The sequence below is a fragment of the Histoplasma capsulatum genome, genomic scaffold (genome assembly GCF_000149585.1).
Source record: "Histoplasma capsulatum NAm1 scaffold_7 genomic scaffold, whole genome shotgun sequence".
NCBI classification, from domain to species: domain Eukaryota; kingdom Fungi; phylum Ascomycota; class Eurotiomycetes; order Onygenales; family Ajellomycetaceae; genus Histoplasma; species Histoplasma mississippiense.
This window is the reverse complement of record NW_001813976.1, coordinates 1,085,506-1,097,595: the sequence shown is the minus strand read 5'-3', so window position 1 is coordinate 1,097,595 and position 12,090 is coordinate 1,085,506. Positions and strand designations below refer to the sequence as shown.

Sequence of the window (12,090 nt, the reverse complement as noted above, 5' to 3'; positions counted from 1 at the left end):
TTCTGTCATTCAAGTTGTAATTTGCGAAACCAAGAAACTTTCAATCAATCATGTTTCAACTCGCAATGACAATGCTTGAATTTAAATTATATGTATATGCATATGTAGAGGAAATAAAAATGGTCCTGACGGGAGGTTTTCTCTATATAGTAGCGGCAGTTGGAAGAAAGGTACACTGTAGCAACTTGCAATAAGGTTGGGGCAAAGGGTATGGCTAGAAGGAAAAATATCCGCAATCGTGATGAACACAACCAGAAAACAAAATAGATGAATCAAAATGGATTAAAACATGCGCTTGCCAGGAAAAGATAGACAAAAATGAAACGCGCACATTTTTTATTATTAGCCGCAAAACAGAAGGAAAATAAAGAATGGAAACACAATAAGTTTGAGCATAATAAAATGTGACGGGGAAAAGGGAGGCCCGGGCGCGACGATGCTCGTAGACGATCCCCATCTCGAAAACAGAATACAGCAGTAGTTTGGTAGGCAGGAGGAAAGAAATAATAAAGAAAATCGAATCCGTTTGGTTATCATCATATATCGAATAACAGTGATCAGGAAGAGGTGATGGTTATAGACAGTCTGTTGGCTCGATAGCATCCTACGTCAGGATATCTTTGGATTCGTCAGTTATTATCCATTGAATAGATGGAGCCAGACAAGGGAAGGGCGATTTTCATTATTCAAAAGAACACGGTGGGGATTTGTTAATTTTATTCGATTGATAGACCTCTAAATGTTGCGTTCTGTTCCTGGTATATACATGCGTCCACGTCGAACAGAAACCTAGTCGTTACTGTTATGAAGCCAATTCCAAAGCCACCCAGCAGGGTTAGTATGAGTTTCCCCACCATCCCTTGGCCGTGGTGGGAGGTTCTCAGTTCCGTTGAACGTTGGGTTGGCACCTTCACGATTAATCGACGAACGGGGTGATTGTGATGGATTGGCATTCCCTGAATTTGATCGGCGAGGAGGACTGTCTGAAATAATGAAAGGATCCGCCATACTCCCTCTACCACGAGAACTGGACGCAGATTGAGGTGGGGACCTTGAGCCGGCCCCTGAGCCGGCCCCTGAGCCGGTCGTTGAGTTTTGTTGGTGTCCCCTGTTCGGCGTTTGCGGTGTTGGATGCCCGATCCTGGCTCTGCAATGAGGGCAAGTATTGTGATCGTCCAGCCATGGAGATATGCAGGTCGAGTGGAACCAGTGCTTGCATGGCAACACAGTGACTCGGGAATCTAGTCCTACAGTTTCCATGCAGATGCCGCAGGTTTCCGTGCCGTCGAAACGATCAAGCGCTCCCTCGGTTTCTTGTAAAGTTTCCTTCAACGTCTGGGTTTTCAGGAGCGCGAGCTCTTCTCTAGTTACGGGTCGATCTGCATTCTCATCCAGACTTCCACCATCCTCGGCAATGCCTTGAAGGAGTGACAGCATTAACGATCGTATATCAGCATCCTCGTTCGCCCCACCGTTCATCTGGTTTCCACGTTGATGTCCAGCAAATTGTCCGAGAACCCTAATGAACGATCAATAGAACTTGGTTAGTTCACAAAGCCAAGAAGGGTATCTTTAAGGCGAAGATATGAAGTAAACTAACTCTTGTAGATGAGCAAATGGATCTGTATCCTCCCGTGCGTTGTATGCGTTTCGCGGTGCCAAGCGCCAACTAACCCTCAATGTGTTTCCATCTCCATCTATATTTAAACCTAGATCGTCGCCATGGGGTTCATGGACGCCAGGTAGATAAACTAGTGGTTGTAGGCCAGGGGACCGATGCCTTCGCATCGGCCGAACAGCAGGGTTCTCTGTAATGGCGTCGATAAGAGCCGTGGTGTTGCGAAGGAACGCGAAAGGGTCATGGACGGGGGTATCATGCAGTGGCTGTCCGTGGGGGGAACCTCCTCTGGACGATCGGAATGATGTACTAGCGAACGTAAACCTTCCATCGCCCGACCGAAAACTGCGAAACGTTGCCCTACCTCCCGGGGCGTCAAGGTGTTCGGTTTGGATACTTGGTCTAGGACCGCGTATGTGATGGAAGGATGATGCTGAACTGGGACTCTGGCGGATGGGGGAAGGGCTGTGTGTTGGGGGGTTCTGGAGCTCTGGAGGTGGGTTATCTCTTTCCACCTTGGTTGGGAAGGGAGTGTCAGTTACTAATTTCATATCATATCGACTGATAGGCGAGCTGTAAAGCAGTAGAGGAGCTGCATCAGAAGCGCACTTACGATTTCGACAAATTCGGACTCGCAGATGGGACACCGTAATGCGCTCTCTTCTTCTCTTGCCCATACACTTTGGCACTGGTGACAATACACCCTCTCTGGTGTCATTTCGTCAGCCATGGCTGGTTGGTAGGAACTGAAGTTATCTGTCGTGAAATGCCTCCTATTACTTATTAACTCCCTTTGTCGAAATGTATTTGATAGGAGGATGAAGACGGGGCACAAAATGGATCGACAATGAGATGCCGGGCTAGAAGTGAGGGGCGACTGGCTTAAGTGCGCGCCTATTTGCTCGCTGTACGCAGCAGACGATGAGGGGGAGGAGGGGAAGGCCGACTGAAGATACTTTATTTGCGTTACCAGGCACCGGGTGTAGCGCAGGAAGGCAAGTAAGTATAGGTAAAGGCCGTTCGTTGCCTACAACGAAGATAACAAAGGGTTCGCGTGCGGGTAGATGGATCGACAAAGTTTGTTTGTTGTGCTTGTTGGCGGCTTGGAAGATGCTCACGTATGGAACAGCACAAACGACACAGTAGTAGAACCTAGGTGAATCACACACGGAGTAGACAAAGTCGAAATGGGAGGATCCGGTGATCTGGCTATCGTTGGCTGAAGTGCAACTCGAGCACGGTCTGGGGTGGATGAAGCCGCGAGTTGTTCGCTCTGCGGCGGGAAACTTGGCAAGTTAGCGATGACGTTGGTACAGTTTGGCGCTTATTACAGATCATCCATCCCTTGTGGCGGGGAATCTCCAGCGCACCAACTATTATTAGAATTAATTCCCAGCATCGGGTACCTGCTTCCTTCAAAATTAACCTGAGCAGTATCAAATTCTGTGTCTCCAATCTCCCCGAGTCTCCCAAAGGCTGCCTTGTGGAGGAGATGCGGAATGGGCGATTACTATGTATATCTAGTGGATATGCGCCACCCACATTTCAAAAGCTGTTTCAAGGGTACAGTGGGAAAATGAACCCCTGTTTCATCACAAGACGACGTTCTTCAGGCGACCCTGGCTGATTGCTTTAACGACCTCTTGTGGTGTGATGGATTCTCAATTCTGCACGGTTCTACTAGATTCCTATATTGTTATACCATTACGCCTGTGAAACCGGCTACTTTCAATGGTTGAACCTGACCGACTTTATTGGCCGCGAATTCACGATTCTTGTTTCTTGCTTGCTCGTCTTCTCGATCCTTTAAGAATACCCTACATGGTTCAGCGCTATTTTGGAGCATGTTTGCGGATGTGACGGGAATCTCAGACGGCGGAGATAGGAAAGATCTTGTCATTCACATAGGCGGAAGCTCATGGAGAGCATGACAAACGTTAAGCCATTATTATTATGTATGCATATTGGTCAATATATATATCCGATCTTAAATCAAGCGGATGGTGTTTAAAAGCACACTGTAAATTTAAAAAAAAAAAAAAAAAAAAAAAAAAAAAAAAAAAAAAAATGAAAGAGAAGCAAAATACGTTTTAAGTGGAGTGAAAACCAGATGGGAGTAACAGCAGGTCAACAGGAGACAATAAGGGCAACCCGAAGCACCATACCCCCTTTTCTAAGGACCTCCCGAAAAGCTGCCTCATCCTGTTTGGGATACCATATCAGCACGTAGCCTTTTCCCCACCCGCCCAACCAAAATACGACAAAGACGTAACCTGATGAAAGGTGCTATAAAGAACCCCACGCGACATCTTTCTTCATCATCTTGACTTCGTAAACCCCCATCTACTGTCCTCACCGCCTCCTGGCACCCTTCATAATAAGCCCTCCAACCACCCCAGCCGCAAGTGCCACGCCTCCCAAGATCGCAACACCAACCAACCCTTCCTTCGCAACCTTCTCGTCAATCAGCGTCCGCAAACTGGCCGCCTGTAGATTCCCCGGTTCATGGTCGAGAAGCAGGTCGTTGTATCTGCGCGCCTCACCATAGTTGCCTAGCTTGTAGTTGCCGAGGGCGAGATAGTAGAGGCATTCGCGTCGTCGTTCGCGGGCCGATTTGAATATTTCGGAGAGTAGTCGGACGCCCTCTTGTTGTTCTTGGCGCGTGTTGGATTTTATGAGGCCCTGCAAGGGAAGTTTTAGGGAGGGAGGTAAAAATGTTTAGTTGGTTGTATTCTTCTCGATGGGTGGGTGCAATAGAATTGGATGGCGGATCCGCGGGAGGGAATAATAATTGATGAATAGAATAAGGTGGAGGGATGTTTTATATACCCAAGCATAATTGAATTTGGTCTGCACGCCGACATATTCCCCTTCCTTTTCGTATTGGGCTCGCAGAACTTGGAGTTCAGCGGGTTTCAGCGGGCTGCGGGATGGTATAGAGATATCAGTTATTTCCCTTCTTCAACAACAGACGATGGAAATATTCCACAACTGGAAGGACTTCTTTCATAAGAACCGATGTCGATTATGGAGGGGAGGGCCTAGATTATAGCACTGACCTCTCAGCATCCGCCGCATCTTTTTTGAGATAAATCGTTTAGCAAACAACAACTTGAGACGAGGAGCAGAGCAAGACATACATGGAAGATTCGAACCCATAGGGTTGATATGATACGGACTCGTCCTTCGCTGTATGTAACAAAGATATGTCGACAACGGGTCGAGGTATCCAAGGAGCTGTGGCCTGGTTATGCTTGTGTTTGGCAAAGATGGCGTTGCGGAGTTTTGGCGGCAAAGTCATGTGACAGTTACTCCCGCAACAGCCAACCGTCAACAAACACCCTGCCCTTCTCCATCCGCATTTACGTCTGTTTCTCAAAAGACAGCAATTGATTGAATCACAAACACGGTCCACACCGCAAATATGCTCCTCGAAGAAGATCCCGCAACAGTATGTTCCTCCTAAACCAGTCCATTAACATTAAATTACTTGCTGAATAAAACCACCCCTCCCACAGCTTATCCACCACACAATCGGCAACTTCAACATACAACCCGACAAACTCGCCCTTACTCGCATCACTGACTCGCTCTCCTCCCTCCAACAATCCCGCGACCTGCGCACCCGCGAAGCAGAACTCTCCCTCCGCAAGCTAACCCGCAATCTCAACACACTCAGCGCGCAACACGCGGACAATGTTTCCTCGCACGACCCGGCACGCCACGCTGCATCTATAGTCGAGCTTGATACGAAGAAGTTTCGCATTGCGAAGGCCGCATCTGAGCTGGAGATCGATAGTGAGCGGCTGGAGGGCGAGCTGGAGATGTTAAAGGCACGGTTGGCGGAGTTGGACGCGCAGGGGCTGGAGGGGGATGAGTTAGCGAGGAGGGAGAGGGAGTTGGATGATTCAACGATGTATGTCTATTTCTTTTCTCCTTGGCCTTACGTATCATACTTCCGGTGTCACAAGAGGATATAAAACTAATCAATGGCATGCGCCCGATCTACTAGCCTACGCCTCAAAATCTACCGCTCCCTCGGTATCGATGTCGAGCCTGATGAAGCGGGCAATTACACAAAAGCCATTATCCGAAATAGCCAGAAGGGCGATGTCCACGTTGTTAATATCGATCCAAAATTCTCCCGGTTTTTTTACGCAAATTATTTCTGGCAGACGATGCAGGGGTGATTGACTATTTTTCGCCATTTTTTCAGACGTATCATTTTATTTGTTTGTTTATTCCCTGGGAGTCTGGAATCATTCATATGTTTTGCGGTTGGGAGTTTGGCTTCGGTGTTCTTGATGATAAGTTCGAGGAAATGGGTGTTTGGTTATGGGAGGGTATTGAAAAAAGAATTTGCTTTTCTCCGGTTCAATTACTGGCGCACAGATGGTCCTTTGGCGAGTTCAGGAATGAAAGCTTTTTTTGTGACTCGGGATTTGCTGATCCCGACACTTATTTATAATCTTTTTACCAAAGTTCAAATGTGTCGGTAGAACTGAAAAAATAGGTTAACAAAGAAAGGTTTATGGTTCCGTGGCACGTTGCTTGTGCTGTATCCATGGATGTACTGTACTTGCCTCAGCCCAAACGCGAAGTCCATGTGAATATAAGGCGCTTGCTCGCTCCAACTAACATAAGATAGAAGTCTATAAGTTTTAATGGTCAATATTTGTTGAAAATGACAAGTTAGTTAGTTTCTGTGTGGTTACGGGAACGAACCTGCGTTCCAGTTTCGCACGAACCGATAGTTAAAACAAAAGCAGGGATGGAGGGAGGCACTGTAAAGTTTATAGAAGTTGCTTCAACTACAAAATCATGATATATCCCACTGGACTGGAATTTTTGCATTGGCAAGCTAAATAAGGGTTGATCTAATATCCGTAGTTATAGGATGTCAGATGTAGGGAGGGCCGTTCGGAATTATCTGAACGAGGGTTGAGAAAAGAGAAGGGGGGTGTAAAAAAAAATGGGACGGGGGAGAAAAATGAAAAAGGACGAAATGCGTCACTCAGAAACTATTCCTCCTCGTTGAACTCGTTGCCTCACTCCTAAACATCCTCAGACCGGGAGGCATATTGTCCCTTTTCAAAACTTCATCTGGGGGAGTCACAATTCGTTCGTCTGCCATCCTCTCTGCCGCCAGTGTAAGACTCTCTCTCCATCGTTCAACTGCCAGTGCCCGCTTTTCATCTCTGGGGGACAATCGTTTTCTCCGAATACCTCCCCAGCGTAGTTTCATATATCGGTTAAGCATCTGGGCAAAAACAACCAGCGCAACACTAACCCAAGGCATCCACTGGCCGACCTCCTTTGGCTGTTCGTTGCTGGGGAGGTGGACCATCCGATACTCGCACATGACGACGTTGACGACGAAGGCAGCGAAATGGGCAAGCATAACGCATAAATGGAGGTTTTTAAACAATGCGGCCCAGCAAGATCGTCGCCTTTTTGGCAGTGGCGGTCCGGGCAGCCAGGATTGCGATGGAGATGGCAGAGGTGAAAAAGGATTTATCGACACAGACACGTCCGGGGCTTTGTTGATGGTATTCTGCCGACTATGAATACGGGTGCCTATCCTACTTCGACCGAGTACGGAAGCGGCTGTTGTAAATTGGATATTCGTACTTTTATTCCGCCACACTGTGCGGAATAGCGTCTCAACGACGACCCAGCTAAATATATAGATGATCGTTGCTGGAAGGAAAATAGAGGTGATATCCCTGGGACGGTTGATATAGTTAGGCCAGGCCACCACGTCATTCTTTGGGCGGAAAAGTCGAGTTTCGGGACCACATGCGTAAAGACAGTCCGCACTGGGGCTGGGGAATAGTGAGCCATGGAATGAAGCTGCATCGGCGCGTGGAATGCACTTTGGGGTGATGAAGCCCGCCCCGTTTACATGTATGCACGACGCAGTGAATATCGCACCAACCACCAAAAGAAGTCCCCACAGAATCACGATCCATCGCTTCCTTCTCTCTGCATATATCAAAGTCGATGACCAATTCAGCAAAGGAGCAGCCAGCATGGCGCCGGACGAAGTTATAGCGAAAATTCCGTAGATATCAAGATCTATTGCATTCTGCGCGGGGCTGGCCAGGAGGAAGCCGTGAATCGCTGCGGCCGCGCTATAGGACATCGCACTGGCGAGTGCACCGAGGACCAGCCATTTTTGACGGCGACAAAGGACGGCAAACACAAGCAGAAGGTAGAAGAGTATGCGTTGGAGGAGGTTATATGGTCCGCTCATTGGGAAAACGCAGAGGACTTCGGGGCCATATCCACCATATACGTTGAGATCTTTGCTTGCGGCGAAAACACGCGCGCTACAGAAAAGCACCAGGAGGAATAGGATGCTGACCGCATTGCCCACCAACATGCTGGGCATTTCACATCTGTTGAAAATGAAGAGAGCAAAAGGAGGACAATTGATAAATTCTAGCTCGTAGCCATAAAAGGTTGACGAGGATGTCTAGAAGAACATCTTCCTGAGACGGAACTGTGCAGGTTTTGGGCTTCTAATTGACATGGAAAGCTGTCCCTGCAACGTTGATTTGAGCAAGCCATAAGCTTTGAGGACAATTCCATTCATTTTATGCTCAGCGAGGGAAGATGGGTCGTGGGTGACAGAGATATCATTGTGGCAAAGAGAGTACTCCAAGCTTCACAAGTAACTATCAAACAAAAAGAAATATATCTGCTGCGGAAAGCCGCCAGATTGGTCCACGACAATGGATGGCTGTGGCTGAGTATTCTTTGTCGTATTTGATGCGTACGGGTAGCCAACAACAGAAAAGATGCTCGCTCTCTCAATAAACCTATGAAGTTTTAGAAAAGAAGTAAAGATAGCCGCACGGAGGGCATTGTTCGCTGTAGAGAGATTGATAATTACACTGGCACAGTATCAGATAATATCTTCATGTTTAACTAACTAACTAATAGAAAGATCGTTTTATTGATCCTAAGTAGAACCTAGTTAAGAATCGAACAACAGATTCAACTACTATTTACAGCTGTAGATTCAGTATCTGGCTTGTTACTTACAAAAATGAAAGAAAGTAGTAACTATGTAAGTATAATAAAACCTCACTTGTCGGGAAGTGGCAATTTTGATGGTGAATTCAACGGATAATTCGATCCTCCGAACTCGGATGATTGACCAGCATGGCGATCCCTCTAACCAAGTTCGAAGTAGATCTTAAACTCAAGGCTTTACAACTTCCACTGTGAGAACTGGACTTGTATGAGTGCTGATTTTGAGATCCCTATCTATGTTTCTCGTGTGTGCAAGGACATTTTTTCCACATGCGGGTACTTACTTGCCTTGGCTATCCACGGCAGCCTTGAGTGGCAAATGTGTCAAATAGGGTTGATGTTATTTATTATACTCGTGTTACTTGTGTACATACGCTTGTTGATTATATATCTACACTGTGCAAAACTGTAAGAAAATGAGCTTTACAAGCAGTTATTTTATATCATTAAGATTCACTAACTCTATTGATTGTATAGGTGATAAAAATAGAGATAGAAATAGAGATAAGATAACTGATAACTGTGAGAAGCGAGCTTTTTTACAATCTCTAATTAAGATAAAGAATCATACAAAACTTGATTGAATTTCAATGATTTTATTTAGCGGCTGCCGTAACTACTATTTATCTTTAACTAACGAGAACGCAATGGGGATCACCCACTCGATTGACCATAAAGCAATATGAACAAGCCCGGAGAAGACAGAAAGCATGCGATTCACACCACAATCGCTCACAAAAATCAAGAGATGATATCTATATTCCATAAAATAACAGCAGAAGAAACGTTGGAGAAGAGCCGCGTCAACAGAGCCTCTCGCTTCCAAGGGTAGTAGTGAATGGATAGCTGGCGAGGCAGCGAAGCTGAGGGTTTGGGGGAACCGGAAATAAAAAGGGCCAGCTGGTGCAGATAACGTGAAGTATTTAGAGGGGTCATGACTGGCGGTGGCAGTTGTTGTTTGTGTATTTATTCGTGCCTGGATGCGGAAGACATGGCGGAACCTTGGAATCGCCCAGGCTCGACCCTCCATGTCTAAGCTACCAACATTAACTTATAACTTTCAGAATGAGGAAATTATAGCTAGCTCATTTGAAGATAAATGTCAAGCTTTTATGAGAATATTGTTTCCATCATCAAATAATTCAACTGAGGTTTGTTCTTTGCAAGAAGATAATGAATATGAACATGATAAAAAATGGGAATGGCCTGACTTAACTGAAGATGAATTAAAAACAGCTATTTTTTCATCTTCAAAGGTCACAGCAGTAGGAGCTGATACTATAAATCATTTAATAATTCAAGAGCTTTATTCAGTACTAAAAGATGAGCTCTTTGAATTGTTCTCAAATCTTTTGAAATATGGGTATCATTATAAGTGCTGGAGGCATGCTGTTGAAGTTATTCTGTCAAAACCCAATAGAAAACCAACTATTTCTAAATCTTATAGAGTGATATCTCTGCTGAATTGTCTGGGAAAAATTCTGGAAAAGATAATTGCAACTAGATTGTCTTTTCTATCTACTACTACTGATTTATTATATGATGATCAGATGGGAAGTAGAAAGCAAAACTCAGCAAATTGATGCAGTTCTCTCTGTAGTTCATGATATTCAACTTGCAAAGAATGAAAAAATGGTTACTTTAAATAACGTACCCAATGGCCTGGAGAACCCGCGCATTCCGGGGGGCTATACACAAGATGAGCAAAATGGCACTTCTCCTCATGATATCGTCTTTGGGAATCAAATCCAAAATATTTTGACGTTAGCTAGAGCGGGCATAAACTTTGTCAGATTCTTCTGGCAACGAAGAAATCTGGGAGGGTTGTTTGGCCAGCAGAGGAAGGACTGGAAGAATATCCGAGCAGAATTAATGAAAAGGACCATAAAAAAAGCCTTAGGACTCAAGGGCGACAATGATGAACTATGAATGTCTTCTAGGCTGCTGGCGCAAAAGAGCTCACCAGTTGCCAGCTAGTTAGTTGTCAACTCTGCGTCCGGAACTGTTCCTCCAAGAAATAAATAAATAAATACAAGATAGAAGTAACAAGTACTAACCTTCCACATCCATCAAATCGTCTCTTATTTAATAAAGCCGTTAAGCCTAATTCAGACTTCTGTCTCCATGAGCTAGGAAGTATTGCAGCAGAGGGGAGGGCGCAAAGAACAGAGCATAGAGACTAAATACCAGAAAGCCCGGAGAAGCACGGGAAATAACTCGTATTCTCCTCACATAACCAAGAAATGGCAGTGATTAAAATCGATATCTTTTCAGACGCGATATGTTCCTGGGTGAGCATGTGCCGTCTGTCCCCTTTCCACAAAAAAGCACCGGACCAAACTTTCCAGTTATTTACTCATATGCAAAGAAAATAGTGCTTCATCGGCTACCGCGACCTCCAAAAGGCCATTTCCCTCTACCAAAAGACATACCCAGGGGGTCTCCAAGGATGAATTCCACCCGTCATGGAAAGCCTTACTTCATAGACCCAAGAACCCTCCAGCGAGAGCATAATTACACACGGTAAGATATCCGCCAGCTCCTTTATCTTTCATTTATAAACAATGCACTCAAATTCCCCATTATTCACAACACGATATAATATCCAGACCGGATGCTTCGGAAAATGGGTCCCAAAATGACCGAGGCGGCGCAGACGCGCCTAAAGCGCGTTGGGGCGGCGTTGGGCCTCGATTTTAAGTTCGGAGGGTATATGGGTAGCTCAAGGCTTGCGCACGTACTTCTACATACCACCGGTGCGGAGAAGGGGCTTGTGATGCAAGGTATGGTTTCTGATATATTATTCCGGTATCAGTTGGAGCTGGAGGAGGATATCAGTTGTGTTGATACGCTTGTGAGGGCTGCGGTGGAGGTGGAGGTGGGGCTGGAGGCGGGGGAGGTTAGGGAGTGGTTGGCTGGGGAAGGGGCGGGGCGTGGAGTACGGGAGATTATTGAGGAGGAGGCGAAGAAGATTAGGGAGGGGGGCGTTCAGGGGGTGCCACATTTCATTATCGGTGGGAATTATCATATCGATGGGGCGGTGGATGTTACAGAGTTTTTTCAGAAGGTAGTGGAGTTTAAGGAAAGGGAAGGAGGAGGAGGAGGAGGTGGTGGTGATGGTGGGCTAGTGGTGACGACGGGCGCGAGTTGTAAGTTGTCTCCGGGCAGAGGGAAAATGGTATGTTAGAAGTTACCTATCGTGCGTTTGACGTTGGTTTCAATGTCATGTCACTTAATGCTGAGTGGCATCAATAAAGAATCATGGTAGAAGCCGGAAAGCCAATATATGGGAAGCAAAAATTTCTTTGCTATTACGAAAATGCATCAGATATCATCTGCATACGTTTCTTTATAATTGCGAAATGGCAACATCCGAATCTCACTTTCCAGTTCCGTCCAAACGTATCGCATTTAGATCGTCCGTCACATCC

The 12,090-nt window shown here is 45.9% G+C and overlaps 4 protein-coding genes across 4 annotated transcripts; 2 read left to right on the top strand and 2 right to left on the bottom strand.

Annotated features, from left to right (window-relative positions):
• Nucleotides 1-716: 716 nt before the first annotated feature.
• On the bottom strand, nucleotides 717-4,777 carry HCAG_05966 (conserved hypothetical protein; the record flags this gene model as incomplete). Its single annotated transcript, XM_001538311.1, has 11 exons — nucleotides 717-799; nucleotides 855-1,519; nucleotides 1,601-2,191; nucleotides 2,232-2,306; nucleotides 2,737-2,891; nucleotides 3,321-3,422; nucleotides 3,784-3,820; nucleotides 3,975-4,300; nucleotides 4,448-4,541; nucleotides 4,678-4,696; nucleotides 4,759-4,777. The coding sequence occupies 11 exons, from the start codon at nucleotides 4,775-4,777 to the stop codon at nucleotides 717-719; spliced, it is 2,166 nt and encodes a 721-aa protein (XP_001538361.1).
• Nucleotides 4,778-5,042: 265 nt separating this feature from the next.
• On the top strand, nucleotides 5,043-5,808 carry HCAG_05965 (conserved hypothetical protein; the record flags this gene model as incomplete). The annotated part of the gene is made up of 3 exons (XM_001538310.1): nucleotides 5,043-5,069; nucleotides 5,137-5,534; nucleotides 5,631-5,808. The coding sequence occupies 3 exons, from the start codon at nucleotides 5,043-5,045 to the stop codon at nucleotides 5,806-5,808; spliced, it is 603 nt and encodes a 200-aa protein (XP_001538360.1).
• A 293-nt stretch (nucleotides 5,809-6,101) lies between these two features.
• On the bottom strand, nucleotides 6,102-8,003 carry HCAG_05964 (predicted protein; the record flags this gene model as incomplete). Its single annotated transcript, XM_001538309.1, has 3 exons — nucleotides 6,102-6,252; nucleotides 6,363-6,402; nucleotides 6,671-8,003. 3 exons carry the CDS (start codon nucleotides 8,001-8,003, stop codon nucleotides 6,102-6,104), a joined length of 1,524 nt encoding a protein of 507 aa, XP_001538359.1.
• Nucleotides 8,004-11,285: 3,282 nt separating this feature from the next.
• On the top strand, nucleotides 11,286-11,846 carry HCAG_05963 (predicted protein; the record flags this gene model as incomplete). The annotated part of the gene is made up of 1 exon (XM_001538308.1): nucleotides 11,286-11,846. One exon carries the CDS (start codon nucleotides 11,286-11,288, stop codon nucleotides 11,844-11,846), a length of 561 nt encoding a protein of 186 aa, XP_001538358.1.
• Nucleotides 11,847-12,090: the final 244 nt, after the last annotated feature.